Source organism: Cupressus sempervirens, chromosome 10 (genome assembly GCF_028749045.1).
Source record: "Cupressus sempervirens isolate cs-2001-9-10 chromosome 10, ASM2874904v1, whole genome shotgun sequence".
In the NCBI taxonomy this organism is placed as follows: Eukaryota; Viridiplantae; Streptophyta; class Pinopsida; order Cupressales; family Cupressaceae; genus Cupressus; species Cupressus sempervirens.
Window position 1 is genome coordinate 218170291 of NC_143127.1, and position 22922 is coordinate 218193212.

Genomic DNA, 22922 nt, shown 5'->3' on the forward strand with positions numbered 1-22922 from the left:
ATTTTTCCCTCGGGTCTTTTGTACCAACAAATACTTGCGAATATTAATTTGGTGCATTTCATACTTCAAGGGTTTTTGCTCAACCCAATAGGATCAAAGTGTACCACCTAACAACTAGCCAGAGGATTCAATGCATCTCACACTATATCATGAGTCCATAGAATCCCAAGGATGTCTATAACTAGAAAATCAACCCAACCTAGTGCATTCAGATTTCAATCGCCTATAGGTCATTGATAGAAAGTATGTCTAACCAAAAAGTAGTTTTTAATATATACTACTTGGTGACTTAGTGATATTGTTCACTATATTCTCCACAATCCTGAGTACCACTTGGCATCAATCATGTGCATTCTATCTATGATTTCCAATGGGCCTTCCTATTACAATGATTAGCTTTGGTTATTGCTATCTGCATGATAACATGTTCAATAATCAAATAATCAAATCTTAAGTAGCCCCCTAGAAATCATTCACCTATGTTGACCAAGTGAAAATTGGTTAATCCAAAAGATACAAAGTATTTCAAGGAATCTTCAACTAATACAATCCAATTAAAATCTACTAACTAGTACCAAGTCATACCTAGGGTAGCCTCAGCAATTTCACCTTTCTGAACTAAGAGAATGGCAAATAACTCTTGCAGTATCCCAAACATTGATCATTGGCATGGTCCAATGACTACTTGACATTTCATTTACATATCATAGTAGTTCACACTTGTAGGGGTCATACACAACAAGATTCATAGCTTACTAAACAAACGGATAATTTTAACACAATTGATTGATTTAGGGGCATATGTACAAATTCCTATAATTTAAAGGTTAAGCTTTATAAATATTTAGAACTTGTTAGAAATAGAAATAGTGAGAGGGCAGGGGGTGTAAATTAGTATTTTACAAACTTTAGCCCAAAATTGGATATTATTAACAATCTTATAACTTGCATATGAAAGTAAACTATGTTGAATAGTAAACATAACCATGTAATAAGAGAACTGTATTTTGTTAACTAGGGAAACCCTATCCAAGGGAAAACCCTAGTGGGGATGGTGCCCACAAAATGATCCACTAATCAAAAGGGGACAGCCTAATCTCCATCCAAAATGCACCAAAGACAAAACAAAATCAAACTTTTTTTCTTGATTCACAAAAAAGAAGTTTTTTTTTCCAAATTTTTTGTTGTTTTTCACTACAAACTATGCAAATCATGAAGATCAAATGCTGAAATTTTCAGAAAAATTCACAATGTTTTCAATTTTCTAAAAATTGGTCAACTATATAGTTTGGATGGAGGATAGTCACATCCAATCTAAAGTATCTTGTGAAAGATATTGACCCTGTTAGGAGTCTATTACATGTGTATAGTGTCTCAGTCCTTGTTAGAAGAATAGGCTTTGTTAGAAGCCTCAACCCTATTAGGAGGTCTTATATACAAATACAAATGTATTTAAGATGAGCCCACTACCCAAACATGCAATATACAATATAGTGTCTTCAATACAAAGAGATAGGAACAAAAACCTCTTTTACACTGATGTTAATATGTTCAATATCTAATTTTTCTTTGTTTTTCATCACAAAACTTTATCTTAGTTCACACTCCTTTGATCATACATCAGAATTCACATATCACATAATACATTCTTGCTTCCCAAAACTTTGCATTTGCAATCTTTCCTTTATATTTTGCTAATTTACAAATTATTGCCCAGTCAGCCTTCATGTCTTTATACACTTTACAAAATATTATATTAACTTTCGTTGACATAGGGTTAACATCTAGGGTTAACAAAATAATTCTTTAACCCAAAATACCCATTTCTCTATTATACTATGTTCTGTTGGTATATTGTCGTAACTAGAAATCTAATCATAACTATGTTCATACTGTTTGTACTATCCTACAGACTTGAATGTAGAGTCCTCCTACTTTGTACTATTTTTCCTAAAGTGTGCACGTGCCAATATGACTTCTATGAAATGCAGTGATTAAAACTCTAACTATTCTGACAGATAAACCTTGTAACACTTGTGCAATTTTCTAAGTATACATTCCAAAATTTTATCTGCTTACTCTGCTCACTTCACATAGCTGATATATTTCCATAAATGAAAATATCATATATTATAACCTAGCCAAATTTCCAACAATCTCCCCCTTTGGCATTGATGGCAACATATGAGAAAATTGGCTAAGTCTAGAACATAACTTCAAATTTGTGGCCTTTAAAAAATTCAAAAATTGTGGATCATATATATATATATATATATATATATATATATATATATATATATATATATATATATATATATATATATATATATATATATATATATATATATATATATATCATCTTTCCACCTAATTATTTTCTACAATACTCCCCTTATGTATATATAATTTTCCTTATCTCTTCTCCTTTGACATCAACGACAAAGGCGCCAAAAAATTATGTACAAGTCAAAATTGTATTACCTTTCCCTTCATGTTGAGTTTGACATCCTGGAAATATAGTCAACAAAGTTTGACTTCAAACTCACAAACTCTTTCTATCATGCGTCCTTTACTGCCTTTGATACACTGATAGACCATGTAGACCATGGAATGCTACTTCAACTACATTAAGATCATAATACAAAAATTTCTCATATGATGTCTTCGTTGTAAGACATTCATCTAGCTATTTATGTGCATTTATGATCTTCAAGGTAAGATGTTCTCTTGATAGTGAGAACCTCTTTAAAAAATTCTCCTTCTTGAGCTCAATGATCCTTATGTCATTATGAACTTGTGCAATGGTTGCTTCAAGTTCTTCAATTTTTGTATCTAGTTGTTGGAGCTTTCTCACCAGATTTTACAGCTCACTCACCTTTCCATTTAGCTCATCATTCATATCCTTAACATAATTGTAAGACAGGATGCACTATCCATACAAATTCCTCGCTTCTGTCAAGCATCATCTTAGTTCCTTGATGCAAGTATTAAGTGTTAACAAGTAGCCAGTTAGTTCTTCTTTTCGGTTAACCGAAGGTGTTTAGTTCAGCGAGGGAGTAGACTAGTGCTAGAAAGTAGCAGATGGCCAGCATGGAGGAATTCTTGATATTAGTGCACACTGTATCAAATAATTTTGCATCATGCTTAATCTATGCTTGTGCCACTGCCACTTTATTAATTGAGAAAACTCATTATCAAAGGCTTTTATCAACTCCTTGTCTATTAGTTGTGGATCAATCTCTATCACCTTGACTAATATGGCATCTTGTAGTTTCTCTGAAATTTCCTCTAAAGTATTTTCTAGACTTTTCACCTTCTTGTTTGTTTTAAATAATTGACACAAAGATTATATCAGACCTAACTGATCATCATCATCTCTAGACAATTTTTCCAATGCCGATTCTAATGGATATTTGGTCTTCTCAGGGGTCTGTAGTAGAATGTTTGCTTCATGCTGAAATTTGATTTTGTCAAATTCAGTTTCCATATGCTTCAATTATGGAGAGAATTTTAACTCTTGCATTACTATTGTCCAATGCCTTTTAATCTTATTTTCTTGTTTTTGCTCCTCTATTTCCTCCTCTTCTTATTTCTCCTTTTCTTCCTTTTCTTTTTCTTATTTTCTCTTTTCCTCTTCAACTTTCCTCTTCTCCTCTTCGTCTTTCCTCTCTACCTCTTATCTTTTCTTTTCTTCTTCATCTTTCTTCTTTTCTTCTTCCTTCTTCTTTATGTCCTCTACTTTTTTATTTTTCTCCTCTTCTTCTTCTTTTGTTTCCTCATTCTCAGATTTGGTGTAGGTCACCAAATTTTCAAAGGATGGTCCATAATCCTTGAATGGATCCTTTGTTGTATCCAAGATTATTCTTGTACTATCCACTTGCATGGTATCAATACCAATAGTTACCTACAGAGTAGCTTCTAACATCACTGTATTTTTACCAACTTCTAGAGTAACTATAGGGATTGCTCCCCTAAGTCCTTAATTTCTTCTTCTTGGTTAGGTACAGAGGTCATGTATTTCACAATTACCTCTTTGGTTTCCTCATTAACCTCTTCAAAGTTACTTCCCATTATTAAAATTACTCTTCCTTTATACCTCAATAAGGGCTCAATACCCTTCATGGTGTTCTCAAGGTGTTCATCATTCCTAACCTCGCATAGCTTCCTTATTTGATTTTCTCTTATTTTCTTGTCCTCATCAATTACTCTTATTTTTCTATTTATTAATCTATCATACAGATTTTTAGGGATTTTCTTTTGTATGTCTTCAAATTTCTTATTTGATAAAATCATGTGCCTTATTGTTGCATTTTCTAGTTGTAATATATCCATATTATCATACAAATCATTAAACCTATTCAATTGTACAAAGTTTCCATTATTAATGTTTGCCTTGTTGAGTCTCTCTACTTTAGGCTTCTAGGGCTTCCTTCCTGTAGGTGATTTTTTTCTACCTTCACTTGCTCAGCATATTTTTCCTCTATTTCTTCCCCATATGATTTTTCTAATTCAAATTCAGTTATTTGAACCTTTCTTCTCTATGTGCCATGGATAGTTTTTCTTTTCTTCCCATGCCTACTTGCCATTTTCTTATTTTTGTTGTGTGCGGGAGATTCCATTTGCTACTATTTATTTTTAGTTTTCTAGTGTTGGGTGGGATAATTGTTTGTTCTCTAACAATGTTCACATATCTTCCTCCTTTTGCCTCTAAACTAGTGACATAACTTGTGGTTGATCTTGTGAAATTGCCGCATAAGGTGCACTTTATAAGGGTCCAACTACTGCAACTCCTTGTGCAGATCCTATCTCCATTGCTAAAGGTTTTTCCATTGAGATTTCAGATTTTTCACTTGCTCTCATTTCTAGAGCAATTCCCATAGCTTCGCTATACTCTTATCTGCTCATCCTTGTTTCTTTCAATATGGTCTCAATTTTCTTATCTACTCTCTCTGTAATGTCTTTACTATGAATTTCATTGTTAACTTCCTTTACTTTTTCTTCATATGTTCCCCATCTAGGACTTCTAATTCAAAGATTTGTTCGCATATCCTTCTACTAACTCTTATGTTATCTCATACCCCATAGGATCAATGAATTTAACCCTTGGTTCCACTACTTCCATGCATGTCACATTAGTTTCAACCATGAAACAGATGTCATATTTATACTTAAATACCAAAGATGGAGGTATTTTGTACCTTTGCTTTATTATAGCTTGGAAACTCTTCATCATTTTAAAAATTTCCTCTATTATTATGCCTGATTTCTTTTTGTAGTGGTAAGTGATCATACTCACTATACAACTATTGCTATCCGTTTCATGATCTGACATTCAAGGGAATTTTCTGATAACTTGAAAAAATAGATGTGTTATCAAGGATTCAAATCTGAATACTGCATTCTTGGTTTTCTTAATTCTATCAATGTTGTCCAGTAGTTGTTGTCTTAGGATTTAACACTTATTCACCTTCTCTTTTTAAATTGTCATCAAATAAGCTAGATGGGTAAATCTAGCAAGTACTAAGTTTAACCTAGAACTATACTTCATCTTGTAACCAACGATCTTACTTATAAATCTCACTTCAGTCTCAACTATCATCTCCAATCTCATGTTTCTCCCATCTGACTTTGTTTTCAAGTTTTTCTCCACTAACTTCTTCACATTTTTCTCATTAATAGGATTGATGCCTTCATTACTTAATCTGGGAAGCTCATGAATTAATTCATTGTCAATCATAACAAGGATATCACCTACCCAAAGCATGTCTACATGAATTCTACTCAGTATAATGCTGCTCCATTCATGGTTATCAAACTCGGTGTAAAACATGTCCCTGACAATTTTTAATTCATTCAAGTGCTCAAACTCTTGTTTTAGTGATAGGTCATTGCTGCAGACTAAATTTAAATCTTTGTGGATATCACTATCACCAATGCCTTCAAATTTATAATGAATGTACGCCCTAACATCCTCGACGTGTAAAATGTTATGTGGCATTTGTGAAAATGCTCCTAGCGGATCATCCTCCGCAGAAATATATGGGTGCTTCTTAAACTTGTACCTAGACCTCTCACTCACACCACATACTATAGGATTTGCCATGTTTTCAAATTAAAACTCAAATTATGACTGTGCACACAATAAATACCTTGATTTCGCATAACTAGAGCTTCTTTCAATTCGCTTCTTAGAACACTTCAAATCTTCCTTAAATTTGCTCCAAAGCTCTCATTTACTTCTTGCACGATTGAATAGTACTCAATAACTTGATTTTGACCCTTAAATCACTTTCAATTCATCTCTGCATCAATTGCACAAGTACGTAATTAATAAAAGTTGTTATTGATTACCAAGAAACTTGAAATACTTTTGCGCACGCACATAAGATTTGCAAATCATTTGCACACTTAACCATGGATTCAACACATCAAATTCTACCTCATACTAATTGTGCAAACCTTAACTTGCTTTATGTCATGACTTCTACCTTTCTGATCCTTGATCTCTTATGGAGAGTACTTCATTCAAATAAGATGAATCAAATACAATTTTTAACTTAATTTTCTTCTAGATGTGTCATTTGACTATTCTTCTAACACAACATGTGAAGTGGGTGGATCTTTAACTTTGACAAATACCTCTTTGAATTCTTCTAGATGTTCCTTTATGTTATCTTTCTAACTGTCACTATTGCTACCGATTCTTTTGGCATTTCATCTTGTACTCCTCCTGAAGTTTGGATTCCTTGTGTTGTACCTCATGTCCCTTCTACACAATCTCGCTATGTGACCAAATTTGTTACACAACTAGCATACTAGTGCATTGTTTCCAAATATGGGTCCAGGCTGATTTATAGGTGCTTTGCAATTTCAGACAATATGTCCAAAGTTGTTACACTTGTAACATACAATGTTATTCCATGCTCCATTGTTTCCTTCTTCACATCTCCTCCTTACGAGACTAGTGCCTCAAAACATTTTACTATTTCAATTACTATTATCAAACTTAGGTTTCTTACAATTTACTGCTCTATGTCCAAAGCCTTGACAATTATAACAATAAAAATCAGTAACTGGTTTGAATGACTTACCTGTTCAGTTTCTTGCAACTGCGCACATTTCTACTCTTTCAATTTAATTTTAAAAAATCAGCAATAATATTTCAAATGGGCCAGCAATTTAATAAATATGAGATAAAGTAGTTTGTGGTATTACAATGCTCAAAAAAATTGAATCCATTTTCTTTATTGCTAACCTGATATTATCTTTCATCACCACCCATAATGAGTATGACAATGTATTGTCTTGTTCTGACATTTCTAGTCCAAGTCAAATTTCTTTCTTGGGGTCAGTTTGAAGAAACATGGGAAGTCATCCAAATGTTACTATTATTCAATGCTTGCTTAAGAAAGGTCCCTATTCCTGAAATTCAATCATATCTCTCTCAAAATTATTTAATTAACTTGAGATGATTTGACATAAGAGCATCCTGAATAAAACATAGAACTGCTCCCTAAAAATAAAAGACATTACATAATGACATCGGAGACCAGACACGAATGAACACATGAAAGAAATAAGCAATAATGAATAAACAATAAATGCTAGGTTAGTATTTACAAAGAAATATAACCTGCATCCTTTGGACAAAGATTTTCCTAAAGGAGTTCAAGAGTTCCTGAAAAATGGACTTAGAATGGAAGAAAAGTAAGAGAAAAGATGTGTACAATTGAGAGTCAATTTCCATATGCTAATTTCTGTATTGTCAAGCGGAAGTCATGCAGTTCTTTAAACAATACTTGAAGCTCGTCTAGAGACCTCCAATAAGAGAACAAAGGTAAAAATACTCAAATGTATTAAAGTCAGTACGGAAATTGTCCAGTTGGGCTCATCTTATTTTTTGTTTCTTTGTAGGTGTTCCTTTTGAAAATTTTACTTTAGGAAGTTGAGCCTTAGTGGAAGATTTTACTTTGTGGATCCGTGTAGCATCTTCGTTGCCTGACTCATTCCCATGTTCCCTGTCTGCGGTTCCTTTCTCAGCCTCTACTTCATCCCATCTTTTCCCTTCAACTTCTGTTAATTCATCCTCTTTCTCATCATCATCAAACCCCACAACAGATGCATTGTCAGAATCATCCTTGTTCAATTCTGACTCCTCCAATTCTGATGAATGGTATCCTCCTTCACACTCTGAATTATCCAAATCTGAATCACTAATCTGAAGGTTCAAAAACTCCCAACCACCATCTTGAATAAACTCCTTGGGGTCCTCCAAAATGGTCTTTAAAATTGGTCGCCAGTGCAAATTCATTCTAGTTTCATAGCACTTTATGTTCTTAGAACTTAGCCAATTCTTGATACAATTAAGTGATGCAGACGGAATGGCATCAATATGGAAGGCTTCCTGCTTAAAATTCTTGAAAATGATGATCATATCAAAATTATTTTCCCCAAGGCCTACCCTCTCTAAGTTAACTATTTCAATATTACTGAGGGAAATTACTAAGAATGGAAATTCTATCAACTCTACCAAGCAGTTGTCTGTAGGAACAATAAAAACAGGGTCCTTGAAGGGAACACCATGGAAGCCAAACTCTTTGTGTGGTATTTCAAAATTTAATTTAAGGGCTTTCAAATGAGGTTGTTCCCACAGCTCTGATATTCTCTTAATGAATGTATTGAACTCCTCGTTTACTTTGCTTTTCGTATTCCTCCCTTGCTGTTCTGCCTCCTGATCATCAGAATCATTGATTGATTTCCTGCAAGTGCCTGAAAGAGCACCAAAATCCATCACTGCAACATAAAATTGGACATCCTTTGTATTCTTGCTCCCTATTCTAATATGTTTATGAAGATGGAAATGTATCAAGGTAATCATCTCCTTTTCTGCTGGCTGAAATAATGCATGCTTTATGTTCCTATATGTAACCTCTACTCTCTCTTCTTGCCTCGTGGTTGAGTAACAAAAACCATTTGAATGACCTTCTAATGTTCCAATGATTCTTCTCTCTCTGCCACCAAATGAAGGTCGAATACATAAATCTGATAACACGATAGGCTTCATTTTTGAAATTGGCATCTTCTCTTGAGTTAGCATTTCAGTTCTTCCAGATTCTCTTGAAACTACCTTACGCCTCAGATTTTTAATTAGTTGAATGACCTGGTTCACATGCCTTGTATCTTTTGAGCGGAAAGTTAATTCTTTCACATAGATGTAGCCTTGAGATTTCTGAGGCAAAATATTATTAGCATTAAACCCAGTGACTGATCCATTGAGAAGGATGCGTATATAAGATATATCGCCATCTTGTTGACTTGAAGCACTCCTTATGGTGGCAATATGAAATGGTACCATTAAGCCATTTATTGGTAATAAAACAGCCTCATTCTTGTGATCAACCTGAATCATCAATTCCTTTGATGAAGGAATTTCATCTATATTGTTATAGGCATCCAAGTCACATGGAGATTTGCAATTACCCTGAGAATCACTTGAATCGGAACTCCCTGCAGGGAACGTTCTTGCATTCTCATCACTCTTTTGTTGAGATACTTTGGCCTGATGTCGTCTTTGTACATGCTCTTCGGTAGCCTCCTGTTTATCAGAACTTGGAATTGCTTTTACTTTTAGGTTTGAAATATTAGACTCTGTCCCGTTTGCATCAACTTTGGGGCTTGGTCTCATTTCAGATTCTTCTTCATCATCATCATTAAAGGAGTAGAGAACATCTGAAACAGATTTAGAGCAAGTAGCAGTTGCAACTTCTGGCCCTTTATCCCTAATAATAACTGTATCAGAAAGCAACAGAGAGAAGAACCGTGTTTTTGGATTTTCCGATTCTATCCGTAGATTGTGAAACCCAAGACTGACATTGAAGACCGTCCCAACATTCAGAACTCTTTCATTTCTTGCATTTAAATTTAACTTGGTGTCCCTGAACTCAATGCCAATCCCAGTTCCTACACTCTTGGTCATGTGAGGAAGGAATTCAGGACAATCTTTCTGAACAACTTCAACTGCTGCCTTATAAGAAGCAGCACCAGTGTTTCCTGGCCTTAGTGACATAATTGCTGCTTCATGAGCTCTTAGTAACACCTTATAAGCTTTCTCCTGCAACTTATCAGCATTTATTAGATATGTCCTAGCAACATTTGAGCAGTAACTGTTGTAGCGTGCCCCAATAGAACAGATGATGACTCCTTTGGCATCATAATAAAGATCATCATCATTGGATTCTGCATCAGGCTTCAAGTCAAATACTCCCCCACTCTGAAAAATAGGAGGATAGCAAATGTCAACATTTTCTGGTTCCATTTTCAAATTCGCTTTGCTGGGATCAAAAATGGCATTCTCTGTATCCTCCATAAGAGTGAAATGGGTTACCTTCTTTTCCCCTTCTATAATTTCCTCAAGTTTGGGCACAACATAATTTTTGAGAACTGAAGCAGACAAAAACGATGCTTTTTTCACACTTGTTATCTCGGTCTCATCCTTTTGAGCAAACAGCTCTGAAAAACTGACACTGACATCAACAAGCTGAAATCCTGTATCTTTTAATGCTTCTCCCCACCTTATCAAAAGTGGCCCTTCTGGGTCCTCTTTTGCAATCCAGCCAACGACAGGGGGAAACGTAGAGCATTGACTCTTAACTGATTGGAATATCTCCTGCATCTGAGAACTTCCATTGTCACCTTTTGGTATTGCATGTAAGAAAATATCAACACCCAAACACTCTGTGGAGATATTTTTAATAGATTCAATCAAAGATGGTTTTTTCTGATGACACAAGACATGGATCCGTGTGTCTAAAAATATCATGATTGTCTCTGGAAATTCAAATCCAAGAAGCCATATTTGTAGAGCAGCTGATTTCAAGTAGCGCAAGTCTTCGGATGTGGGAGGAGTGGCTACTGCAATGGCTTCTACACCTCCCCAGGACTCCTGCTTGCGACCTCTCCAATTTAAATACAATGCCTCTAACCTTTTACTGAGAGTACTTATGTTGATCTTGTATTCATCAGGACTTACATCAGTAGCTATTTCCTTCACATCTCCTGTGCTGATCTCTGCCATTAAAATCAATTTGTCATCACAGGCCTGCCTCAGCCTCCTAGATTAAATAGCACAACATATTATCTGACCATGAATGAATTGCCTGCATTGAAAATTTTATTGAGGTCTTAATGATTTCTGAACCACAAAGCTGCATCTCAAAGATCAAAACAACTATTGTAGCAGTAAGTATCCGAGGCAGCAAGAAAACTACAGAGAACAAAAATCTGAATGCCAAACAATAAAGGTAATCCATGACTAGCATCAGAGGGTTAGGAGAAGTAGAGCAAAAAAAGAAATTTCGTTAAGTGGTTGAAAACTTTGAGAAAAGTAAAACTCAACTTCAATGGTGCTGCAAAAGGCAATCCAGACAATACATGGGCAAGTTTTGTAGCAATAAAACACAAACGGGAAATTTCTTTAAGAAGGCTTTTCAACATTTGAGTAATCAAACTAACAATTTCGTGGATGGTCAGCACTTCTGTCAAGGATCCAAGCCTATGTGAAAACTGAATATAGAAACATAGAATTATAGGAAGTTTGCAAATAGTCTAAATGTGGTCATCAACAACTCATGTCCAATCTGGCAGCTTAACTCATTTCTGGAAAAAAATCTCATATGGAAAGAGGAATATCCTGTAAATTTCCCAATGCCACCAGGACCAACATTGGGCATCTAACCGTTTAGCCAACATTGGTGCAAAGAAATTTTATGTCTCTCTTAAAAAGTACAGACCAGTATGATAGACAACTTTAAAATTACTATTGTAATCAAATATAGAGATTAATTACATAGGAAGGTGGCTTGTTTTGTGGATTATGTGGTGGTGGTAGTTGGTGGCTGTGTAGGGTGTGATTTTCAAATCATGTGCATTTATGTTTGGAGGTGTTTTTGTCAACTTTAATATAAGCACGCCAGCTGAGAAGTCTAGGATTTGTGTCCTTTGTGCTCGTATATGTGTTGCTATGGAGAGCAGTCCCATACCGCATAATCCTTTGAGGCAGGGTATGTTATTGGATGGGAGACTGCAAAATAATTTTCAACTGCAATACCTCATTTACTATGGGAGGATGAAAGCTATATTGAAGCGGGAAGGTTGGCTGATTATGGTCTGCTTTGATCATGTGCCACAATGATGGTGGATTTTTAGAGAAAACTTTTGAGAGATTGTTTAAAATGTTGAGCTTCATGATTGATTTTAGAATTGTCGGTGCCGGATGGGTTGGATATGAAAGATCTATGGGAACTGGGTTGTGATGGGAAAAGAAAAATACAGATGGCACAATAGTGGAGTGTTGGTTACAATGGTTGAGGCAGACATGAAAGATATGTGTTTACATGTAGATGTTCTAGAATGCTTCATACAGGATATGTGTGTTGTAATGTGTAATTTGGTGGTGTCAATGCATACGGATGCTGGGGAAATCACTGGTCATATCTAATGCCATATCTAGAACAGAGTCTACTGAATTGAACTGTTCAAAGAGATTCCATGATGCATGGTATTAAATTTCATGGCATGTCAAAGATGGAAGAGAATAGAGTAGAGTTTCTACAAGGTAAATGAGTGCTCAAACTTTGATCATATGAGAGGTGTATACTTATAGGTCTGTTGACAATAAATTTCTTCATTGAAATGCTTATATTGTACTTTGATTATGTATTTTGATATGCTGGATAGTAGTTTACCATGTGCTTCTAGTTGCTCTTTCTATCTCATAGTAGGGGTGGTTGATGCAGTTCTGTACTTCTCTTGCTTTCGTAATAGTTGAATGGTATGTGGTAGTTGGGAAGGGAGTACATATATAGATCCCCTGTATAGGTTATTGAAAATAAGGAAATTCATGAGAAACAAAACCCCAAGAATACAGTGATATAAAGAAACACCATTACTTGTATCATTTAAACCCATAGTTATTAAGAGACGTGCCTTGACTCTTGGTACTCATCTCCTGTACCAAAAACACATACCCCTCTTGCAGGCACTTGATGGGGCATCTCCAGACATTAGGAGACATTATATGAAGTTTATTTGAATCTAACATCTCCTATTAGCATCCCTTAAACATTAGGGTACCTTCATTATAAGTTTCCCAAAACGGGCTTGAGAAAAGCTAAAACTAAACAAATGCATAAGACTTGTAATTTCTAATATTTCATAAAATTTGCAAGCTTTTTAGTATCAGAACTTATTTAATCAAAATCCAAAGTGGCAATAGTACAAAGAGAAACATTAATGTGGCTTTAACCGGGTACATGCATTTAGATTTTATCAACTGGTTGAAAACATAATCATCTCCAAGGAAGCTTAACAACATTTTTGAAATAATGGAATGCCTCTTACAATCTTTGTCTTCAATCTCCAAGTGATTATGGTTTTGTTAGAGTTGTAGCTTCAGTTGGATTGAATTGATCTAGAGTTAATCTCTAATGGTGATTGGTTAAACATTATTGCATTTGATTAATCATTAAAATATATATATATTGCTGTTAATTATGTCTAATGATTATTAACTCACCATAACCAATATTGATTAACATAGAGACATGTCTCTTCATTAGACATGTCTCTGCTACTCCTATATATATGCATTTGGATCTGCACTTGGAATACACAGAAATAAAAGGTAGTGTTATTACATTTGCAGAAAACGATCCTACAAAACTCAACATTGGAATCAGAGCTCCAGGCTGCAAATGTCGAAAATAGAAGACAAGGATGTTTTAAGATTGATCTGCTATAGCTCATCAAAAGATGTCGCTCTACCATAAGGGATAGATTAAGGATTGCAAATGCACATATTAGTTCAAAAGCTCTCATCGAACGATTTGCCTATTTTGAATAATCTCAAGTGACTGTAAATAGGAACATTAACATTACTCTCGTGGATCCTTTATAAAACAAACATGATATTTAAGGGCATGGACATTTATCTGGAACAATTTATATTATCTACGTATTGAACATCATCATACAAGATTGGAAGATAGAGTTAAAAGGAATACATATCCACGTTAGGAGAACCCTCTTATGTTGGATCAAACATTTTGAAGAACTTTTAAGTTGGAAAGTTAATGTATATAGCATTAAGTACAAAGAAGATAAAAAGCAGCGTTGATCATATTAGAGCATATATAATCAAATCCCAGAGAATAATACTCAACAAAATGGCAACACAGAGTCTTAGCCACGGTGAATACAATCAACAATTCAGGAAGCCATAATCTTTGAACATTATTCATGTCTTGTTACTAATCGGTATTGAGCCGCACAACCGACCATCAGCCCTTGGGTGTAATTTAGTTGAATAATGAAAGATAACGAACAAGAGAGATCTTCAAATTCACATTTAAAAATATTTTTAAAAAATATTGAATATAATACCCATATAAATAAATAGGGTTTGATTCATATGCATCCATTATCAAATACCGTCAGCACTTACCTGACAGAGAACAACAACAATGAATTCGGATTTAAAAGGGAACCATATATCAGCGGAGTTGAATGCATATGGAATGAAGAACACAGTCACAAAATTAATATCCAATATAACAGAAATCTATTATAATAATCAGGACTGATGTATCACAGTATAATTGTTATCAGCAAAAGTATAACAAAGCCAACAGGATTAGTTAGTACCCGAAAGGTTGCGTGACGGTTGAGTCGCCCCTTCGGAATATATATGTATATCGTCCTATGGAACTATGGATCATTATAGTTGTACTCATTATTGTATACTCTGCTTATATGAATAAAATATTATCTTGTTCTATGTCATATTGTGGTCTCTGAATGCAATAAATATCTGTTTACCCTGTACGGTAAACATTTGGCATCGTTGCCTATCGAACCTAGTCAAAGATGTGTTTTAAAGATTGATGCCAAACTTAATAAGGATAGAAATAAAAGAAAAGAAAGTGATGATGTACGCACAACACAGGAAGCATTAATTCACACACAACAAGCAGAACGAAGGTATAGAATTCAACAGCTCGCCAACAGGTACCGAGGGTGTATCACTGAAGGTGACCACAATGCCACGGGAGCACTAACCAACAGAGTGCATTCACCTAACCGTCCATGAGAGGACTTGATAGAAGAGACAAGGGAAGAGTTCCAAAGACTGAGGTTGATGGAAGAATCAAGGGAGGAATTCCCGAAGTTGTAGACACCAAGGGTGAAGAATCCAAACGGAAGAGAAAGAACCAACACGACTCAAGGTGTCGAAGGAGCACGAGTGTGGGGTGAACTCTTCATCCCCAATACACTAGACAAACGGATACAATTCAATAGTCGAACAACTCGGCTTCTAAAATAACCCATCACACTAGCACATAACACAGTTGTACAAAGTAACGTGATTGTGAAGAAAAACATGGATACACAGAACAACGTGGGTACACACAACAATGTGGGTGGAAAACAACGTAGGAATAAAGAAGCTAACGATGGCAGGGCCAAAGGAGAAATTGCCTAAATTTGTTGGTGACGGGATGGTTGACCCAATTCGACACTGTAAAACATGTGAAACAATATGGACAGTGAATGGCGTAATGGGTGAGGATGACTAGATCTATCAATTCCAGGCTACCCTAAGAGGCGTAGCAATTGATTGGTTTTCAAACATTGACCAAACAAAGGTGGCCACATGGGCGAATTTAAAGAAAGAATTTACAGCAGAATTTCAATTACTAAGGGATGACAATGAGATCATAGCGGAAATCTACAATACAAAGCAAGGGAAGAATGAGACAATCCACAAATGCACAAGGAGACTAAAAGAGCTGGTCAGGAAGATGGAGAGCCTACCAACCGACGACTTCAAAAAATGATGGTTTGTTGAAGGGCTACGGCTAGCAATTTGGAAGATGAAAATAGTACCTCTGACATCGTACATTGAGGCATATAGCCGGGTAATGGACTTAGAAAGCGAACACAAAACAAGGAAAAAGAAGAAGAGCAGATCTTCTGACTCGAAAGACTCATCCTCTAAAAGCAGTGATGAAGAATTAAATAGAAAGATTTAAGCATTACAAAAAGATATGTTGCATATGATGAAAGAATTAAAAAACAGGAAGAAAAACATAGAAGGGGAACTATGGCGTACGGGTAGCAAGGAGGAAGGCCATACAAAAGGCGCTTTCCCCAAGAACCAGTTTTGCGATATCTACTAGATTTTCGGACATTCCACCAAAGAATGTTCGTTCAATATGAAAACAAAAGGTCACGAGCAAGTTTTATTGATGCAAGAAATGTCCACCTCGAGGGCTACAGGAACAACTACAAACAATGACACAGCAACTTCAGGAAGGTATCGAAACAACAACCAACGCGAAGGAGGAAGCAACAACAACAATAACGAGGGCCGCAGCCAGATAAAAATATGATCCAACCGGATAGCCAATGATACAATGTCGCGCGTGCAACCTATGGGGCCACTTTGCTAGAGATTGTACCACGAAGGGAACACTGCAGTTATTGTGCAAATGGTATGGCCTTGGAGACCATGAAGCCTCGAAATGCCCCAAGGCCAAGGTGAACCTATTGACTATAGAAAGAAGCGAGGAAGAAGTATTAACAGTCACCCAAATACAAGCGAACAAGGCAACATACCCAGATCTTGAAGAAGAGAAAAGAAGGATGCACTAGGCAAAAGCAGAAATAGAAAAGGAGATAATAGCTGAAAGAACGCAAATGAATGACACTACAGGTACCTCAAGGAGGATGCAGAATAGAACATTATACAATAGCTAATGCAAGCTGAGGTTCCTATGAAAATAAACCTTCTTTAATGCCATAACTAAGAACAACAATCTTAAACATGACACCGTCTCCAAAGACGGTGGATGAGCCAAGGAAGAGCACCCACGGTGGAAGTGAAGCCCCCACGACACACCCAATGTTACTCGCACTGAACATAGGAAGACACTCTGCTAAGGTAGAGATAACTATTCTAGAAACCATCCTGACAGACACCATTATGGACGGAGGATCTAGCGTAAATGCATGACTTGAGGAAACGTGGAAGAAGTTACGACAAGCAACCCTATGGCCGCCTACATTCCAACTGCTTAGTGCCAACCAACAAGGAATCAAATCCCTCGAAACTTTAATGACACAGACTGTAATAATCAAGCGACAACCCTTCCTACTCGACTTTGTGGTCAATGCCATCCTTGGAAGGGGCTGGCTAGTACAGGCAAAAGTGAAACATGACTGGAAAAGGAACACTCTTTCGATGGAAAGAAGGGGTCGTAGGTTTATAATTGACCTACACACCCAAATGGTGGGAGAAGACGTAGCATCCTTGTCAGACTCTGAAGGCGAAGAGGGAGATGACAAAGGAAAGAAAAGGATGGAACCCGACGAAGAAGGAATCCTGAAACTAGGAGGATCCGACGACGACGACTTGGACTCATTGAATGGCCTACTCCATTGGTAAATGGAGGACTATGAACTCTTCCCAAGTTGTCTCATGCTAGGGGTGGAAGAAGGAAATAAAGAGGATGAAAAGAAAGAGTTCCCGACAGAGCACAGAGAATTCAAGGGGAGGCACCAATAGATGAAACACCCACGCACACATTTAGCAAAGAGAAACCAATTAAATATGAAGAACCTACAGTGAAGACTGTAAACTTAGGGGATGAAACCAACCAAAAAAACATTTTTTGGGAGATGATTGGAATCCTATATTTAAAGCAGCAACATTCAAAATATCCATGGAGTACAAGGATTATTTTCAAATGGACGTACAAAGACCTAAGGGAGTGCCACCAAAATTATGTGTCCATCGGATCCCACTGATACAAGGAGCGATGCCCATAAGGAAGTGACCATACCAGATGAATAAAAACTATGTTGCACAGGTCAAGGATGAGATTAACCAAATGCTCGATGCAGGCATTATCTTTCGAGTACAGACAAGTGAGTACCCAGGTGTCTCCAATCGTAATCTGACTGAAAAAGGATACCAGTCTAAAATAAGAATATGCATGGGTTTCTGTGGTTTGAATGCAATGACAATTAAGGATCTATTCCCAATACCATTCACTGATAGCATTTTGAAGTGGTCAGGCACAACAGATACTCGTTCATGGATGGATTCTCTAGCTACGATCAGATATCCATCGCCAAGGAGAACAAGTTGATAACAACCTTTGTGGTGGAAGATGGAGTTTACGCCTACAAATGGATGCCCTTCAATCTATGCACAAACCCAGCAACATTTCAAAGAATCATCCTGCACATCTTTGACAAGATGTCAGTAGGCAACTTCAAGGCTTTCTTGAATGATTGGTCCATTTTCAACGTGGAGGACAAACACTTTGACTGCACTTAAGGAATGTATGGAGAGATGCAAATGCGCAAGGCTAGCACTAAATCCTAAGAAGTGTAGATTTATGGTCCCCAAGGAAAATTGTTGGGACATATCATGTGCAAGGGAAGCTTGAAGACGGACCCAAACAAGGTTCGAGTGATACTGGAAATTCCACCTTCGACAAACGTGACCAAAGTGAAATCATTCTTAAGACACATCGAGCACTACAGGAGGGTCATTAAAAAATTTGCCAAAGTGTCTTACCCTCTCTAAAGCTTGACTTGCAAGGGAGAACCCTACAAGTGGGAAGCAGAACAGGATGAAGCCTTCCAAGAGTTTTAACAAGAGTGGTCACAGCACCTTTTTTGGCTTACCCAAACTAGGACATGGAGTTCCACGTACATGTTGATGCATCAAATTTTGCAATCGGAGCAACACTCGCACAAACAAGTGATCATAAATTAAACCACCCGGTGTACTTTGCAAGTAGACTCTTGTCGAAAGCAAATAAGAACTACAGTACTACCGAGAGGGAAGCTCTCGGAATGGTGTATGTTGTACACAAGTTCAGACACTACTTACTAGTAACCCCATTCGTGTTCTACATAGACCATCAGGCTTTGCTATATTTGGTGAATAAACCAATCATTTAGGGACAAATAAGTAAATGGTTACTTCTTCAGGAATTCAAGTTTAAGATTGTAGTACATCCTAGAAAAAGCCACATGAGACAAACCACCTCTCTAGAATCAAGTCAGGGGAACTGCCTGAGGGAGTCAATGATGACTTCCCAGACACACAATTGTTTCAAATCGTTGTACTTCCATCTTGGTACACAAGTATTGGAGAGTATCTTTCAGCTGGTCAATTCCCTAGAGAAATGCAATCAAATGAGCGAAGGAAACTAGTACTGAGAAGTCGAACATACCAGTTGATCAACAAGCTACTATACAAGATGGAACCTGACCAAATCTTGTGGTGATGCATTCTTGAAGAAGAAATACCAAGAGTATTAAAAGAGGCACACAAAGGGCCAGCAGGTGGGCATATGGGGCCAGACACAACTATGCGGAAGATACTTCTCGTAGGGCTATGGTGGCCTACTATGAACAACAACGCTAGAGAGTGGATCATTGGATGTGATACATGTCAAAGAGTCGGGAAGCCACTAAAGCGGGATTTTATGCCCTTGAACCCCTCACAGGTGCAAGAACTCTTCTAGCAGTGGGGACTGGACTTTGTTGGACACTTGAAGGTAAGCAAAGCCTGCAAATGTTGATACATCGTCGTAGCAACGAAGTACCTCACAAAGTGGGTAGAGACTCGGGACTTACCAGACAACTCCACACTGAATACGGTGAAATTCATTTATGAACAAATCATTACAAGGTATGACATCCCAATCCAACTAACAAGCAACCGCAGAGGGCACTTTGTCAACCATGTCATCAAACTTCTTACGACGGAATTTTAAAAAAGCTATTCCCTTTCGAGCCCATACTACCCGAGAGCGAATGGGCAGACAGAATCAACAAACAAAATCTTGGTTTCACTGATTTATAAATCTTGCGGTGTCGAAGGCGAAGATTGGGAAGAGAAGTTGTCATCGGCATTATGGGCATACCATACCTCCTACAAGCTCACCACGGGACATGCCCCATTTATGGTCAGGAGGCCATAGTACCAACAAAGTTCATGGTACCAAGCTTACGAATAGCATTTGAGAACAAGTTGGGAGACACAAAGAGTCTCAGGGAGAGGTTATACAACCTGAATAAGCTCGACGAACAAAGCCTACAAGCACAATGGGCTACAGAGATTTCACAGCTTAGGCGCAAAGTTTGGCATGACAAGCATCTGAAACTAAACAAATTTGCACCAAGCCAACTAGTATTGAAATATAATGGGAGTAATGAGATCAAACCAAGTAAATTCAAGGTGACGTGGGTTAGGCCATATAAGATCCGTGAAGTTAGCGATAATGGAGCGATCAAGCTGTGGACGTTGTAGGGGCAGGAAGTGGTCAACCCAATAAATGGTTCAAAGTTAAAAGGTTATCATTAGCGGGACGAAGCCTGGGGAGATAATGACACTTGAATGAACAATTCAGCTAGAATGTGAATATTTAATAATAATAGTAATTAAATAATAATAATAAGTATATATATGTTTTACAAAACTATAGGCGATGTGGGAATTATTGATTTTGATATCGGTCGGTAAACAATATAAAATTCTGATTTGGAGACAATTTTTATTATAAAAAAACCATATGGAAGAAGAAACACCGTACACTGTATGGCATTATAAGCAATTAATCAAGGGGGAAGGAGCCAAACACCGTACAGACATTTGAAGAAACCAAATACCGTACGGCCCAAGCAAAAGATAACATAAATGACTCTAAGCACAAGTTGTACAACACCAGGGAATTAGAGTGTCGCACAACCATATGAAGAAGAGAAAAAGGCAGAAGCAAAGGGCACTGTACAGTCATACAGCTTGCACAACATATTCAAGAAGACACCATACGGCAATGTTAAAGGGCACACTACATGGTGAGAAGGCAGATCGTACGGCCAAGTTGGTGGGCACAATATTAGAAAGCACCTTCCACCGTACGGCCAAGCCAGTGGGCACAATATTAGAAAGTACCTTCCACTGTACGGCCAAAGAAGGAATAGGATTTTTTAAACACAATGTGCTATGTTGGAGACCCGTACAGACCATACGATGGTGAAAAGTATTAAAGAGAGCAAGTAAACACCGTATAGCCACAACCAACAATGCAAATAGATAAGTGGTATTAGATGGCAGATAACACCGTACGGTAGAAACAAACAACAATGAAAGTAATAGTAATTAAAAATTTATAAAGGCAACACCTACATCGAAGGGAAAATGTTTGATTTCCCATCTACCATAGAAAGGACCTCACGTGTATATTATCAAGGGTTCTAGAGAAATATTTATTTAGCATGGAGATGTATACGGAAATTTACAAAGAGCAGGTATAGAGAATAGAGGAAAGAAGAGGAATTCACAACAGCCGTACAACCACAACAGATTGATCGAGGTGCTCCATTTATCGAGGTGTTCCATTATTAAGCGGAGAGTGAAGACAAGGAGCCGTATGGACCTTGCAATCAAGTAGCCTTGAACCCTAACGGTTTCACCTAACTGTTCCTTGAAAATAAGAAGAGTAATTATGGAGTCGGCTCGGAAAAGAGCCTAGAAAAAGTTGGAAGAAGATTCGGCTACCAATAAGAGGATGAATAAGAATGTGCAGACATTACACTCAGGCATCCGCATTGCAAGAGGCACGAGCTCAAGCAAAAAGAAGGGCAAACAACAAGCACAGACAGCTGCAACAGTGCATCTCACTCCTCAGAACATACCCTTCGAAGGTCTGAATGGGTTGGAGTGCAGGAAATAGTGGCTAGATACCTCGATTGATCATGCAATAAAGAACAATATAAGGAAGGCATAGGTGGAATGGCCAATCCGAATGTCAATCTTCTACATTCGAGAGTATACAAGCTTTCTACAAATGATAATAGACACTTACGACAGGTTTTCTGAAACAAACTCATTTTCCTACCTAGGGCGGGACCTAGTACTTTCTTTCAGGGCAGCAGACTTTACTAGGGTATTTGGCATTCTTGGACATTCACAGGGAGGCAAGAAGATAGATGGAAAACCCAAGAAATAGAGTCAGGAGGCAAAGGCGTGCCTGATAGATTTGGTGTGTGGCAATTATCTTAAAGAAAGAAGCGTTGATGGAAACTTCTAAAGGTAGAGGATTGAAAAAATCCAACATTTAGGAGGGAGAGTGGCACTACCTAATGGACTTGGTTAAGAGCAAGTTCACGAGATCGAGCCGTGCATCAGATATTTATTTTTTGCAAGTAGCGATGATGAATGGAATCATGAAAGGGAAGGTGTACGATTGGGCAGCAGTACTTGCAGAACGCATGTACGAATTCATGACATTGTAGCACAAGACATTTTATATGCCCCATTACGCCATTGGATTGTTCCTCAATGCTACAGCACGAATGATCTCCATTGACAAGCTGGAGATCAAGCCTGGCTCACTTGCTCCAAGTGAGCCCTCCATTATGCAGTGGAAGCATTTAGGCACACCGAGCAAGCAGAAGGCCATGGTTGGACAAAAGCGACTTAGACAGGAACTAAACACAGGCTCAGAACACGGGAACACAGATAGTGGCAGGCAGGACACATCATCCAAAGATACCAATGAGATGGATGAAGAGGATGAGGATAGCACGTAGATGGAAAATGATGAGGAGGTCGAAGTAATCACTGCGACACCGCTACTATTTCCATGGCTTGCCCTCTCCATAATATCTCATTTGGCTCCTGTAAGTGCGAATTCCTGGCTTCGGATAGTTTAGGCAACCCATAGTCATGACTCTCATTACAGTAGCAGCCCAACCAGCACTCGCAGGGATCCCAGAGCCTACAGTCGTTCCGGAGGCAGTGGTTACATCACGGATAGAATCTCATGCATCGCCACCTA

General features: G+C 37.4%; 1 protein-coding gene across 5 annotated transcripts in view; it reads right to left on the reverse strand.

The window, feature by feature from the left end:
* Nucleotides 1–7570: 7570 nt before the first annotated feature.
* Nucleotides 7571–22922, reverse strand: part of LOC149533425 (FACT complex subunit SPT16-like) — an 81050-nt gene continuing 65698 nt past the window's right edge. For 2 of the 5 annotated variants that reach the window (XM_089804454.1, XM_089804456.1), the window contains one exon: nt 7571–11156. In XM_089804454.1, coding sequence (XP_089660580.1) covers nt 7889–11074 — 3186 coding nt within the window. In that variant the 5' untranslated portion in view covers nt 11075–11156 and the 3' untranslated portion in view covers nt 7571–7888. Of the gene's footprint in view, nt 11228–22922 lie in introns of all 5 variants that reach the window. The other 3 variants (XM_089804455.1, XM_089804457.1, XM_089804458.1) reach the window with 3 other exon arrangements.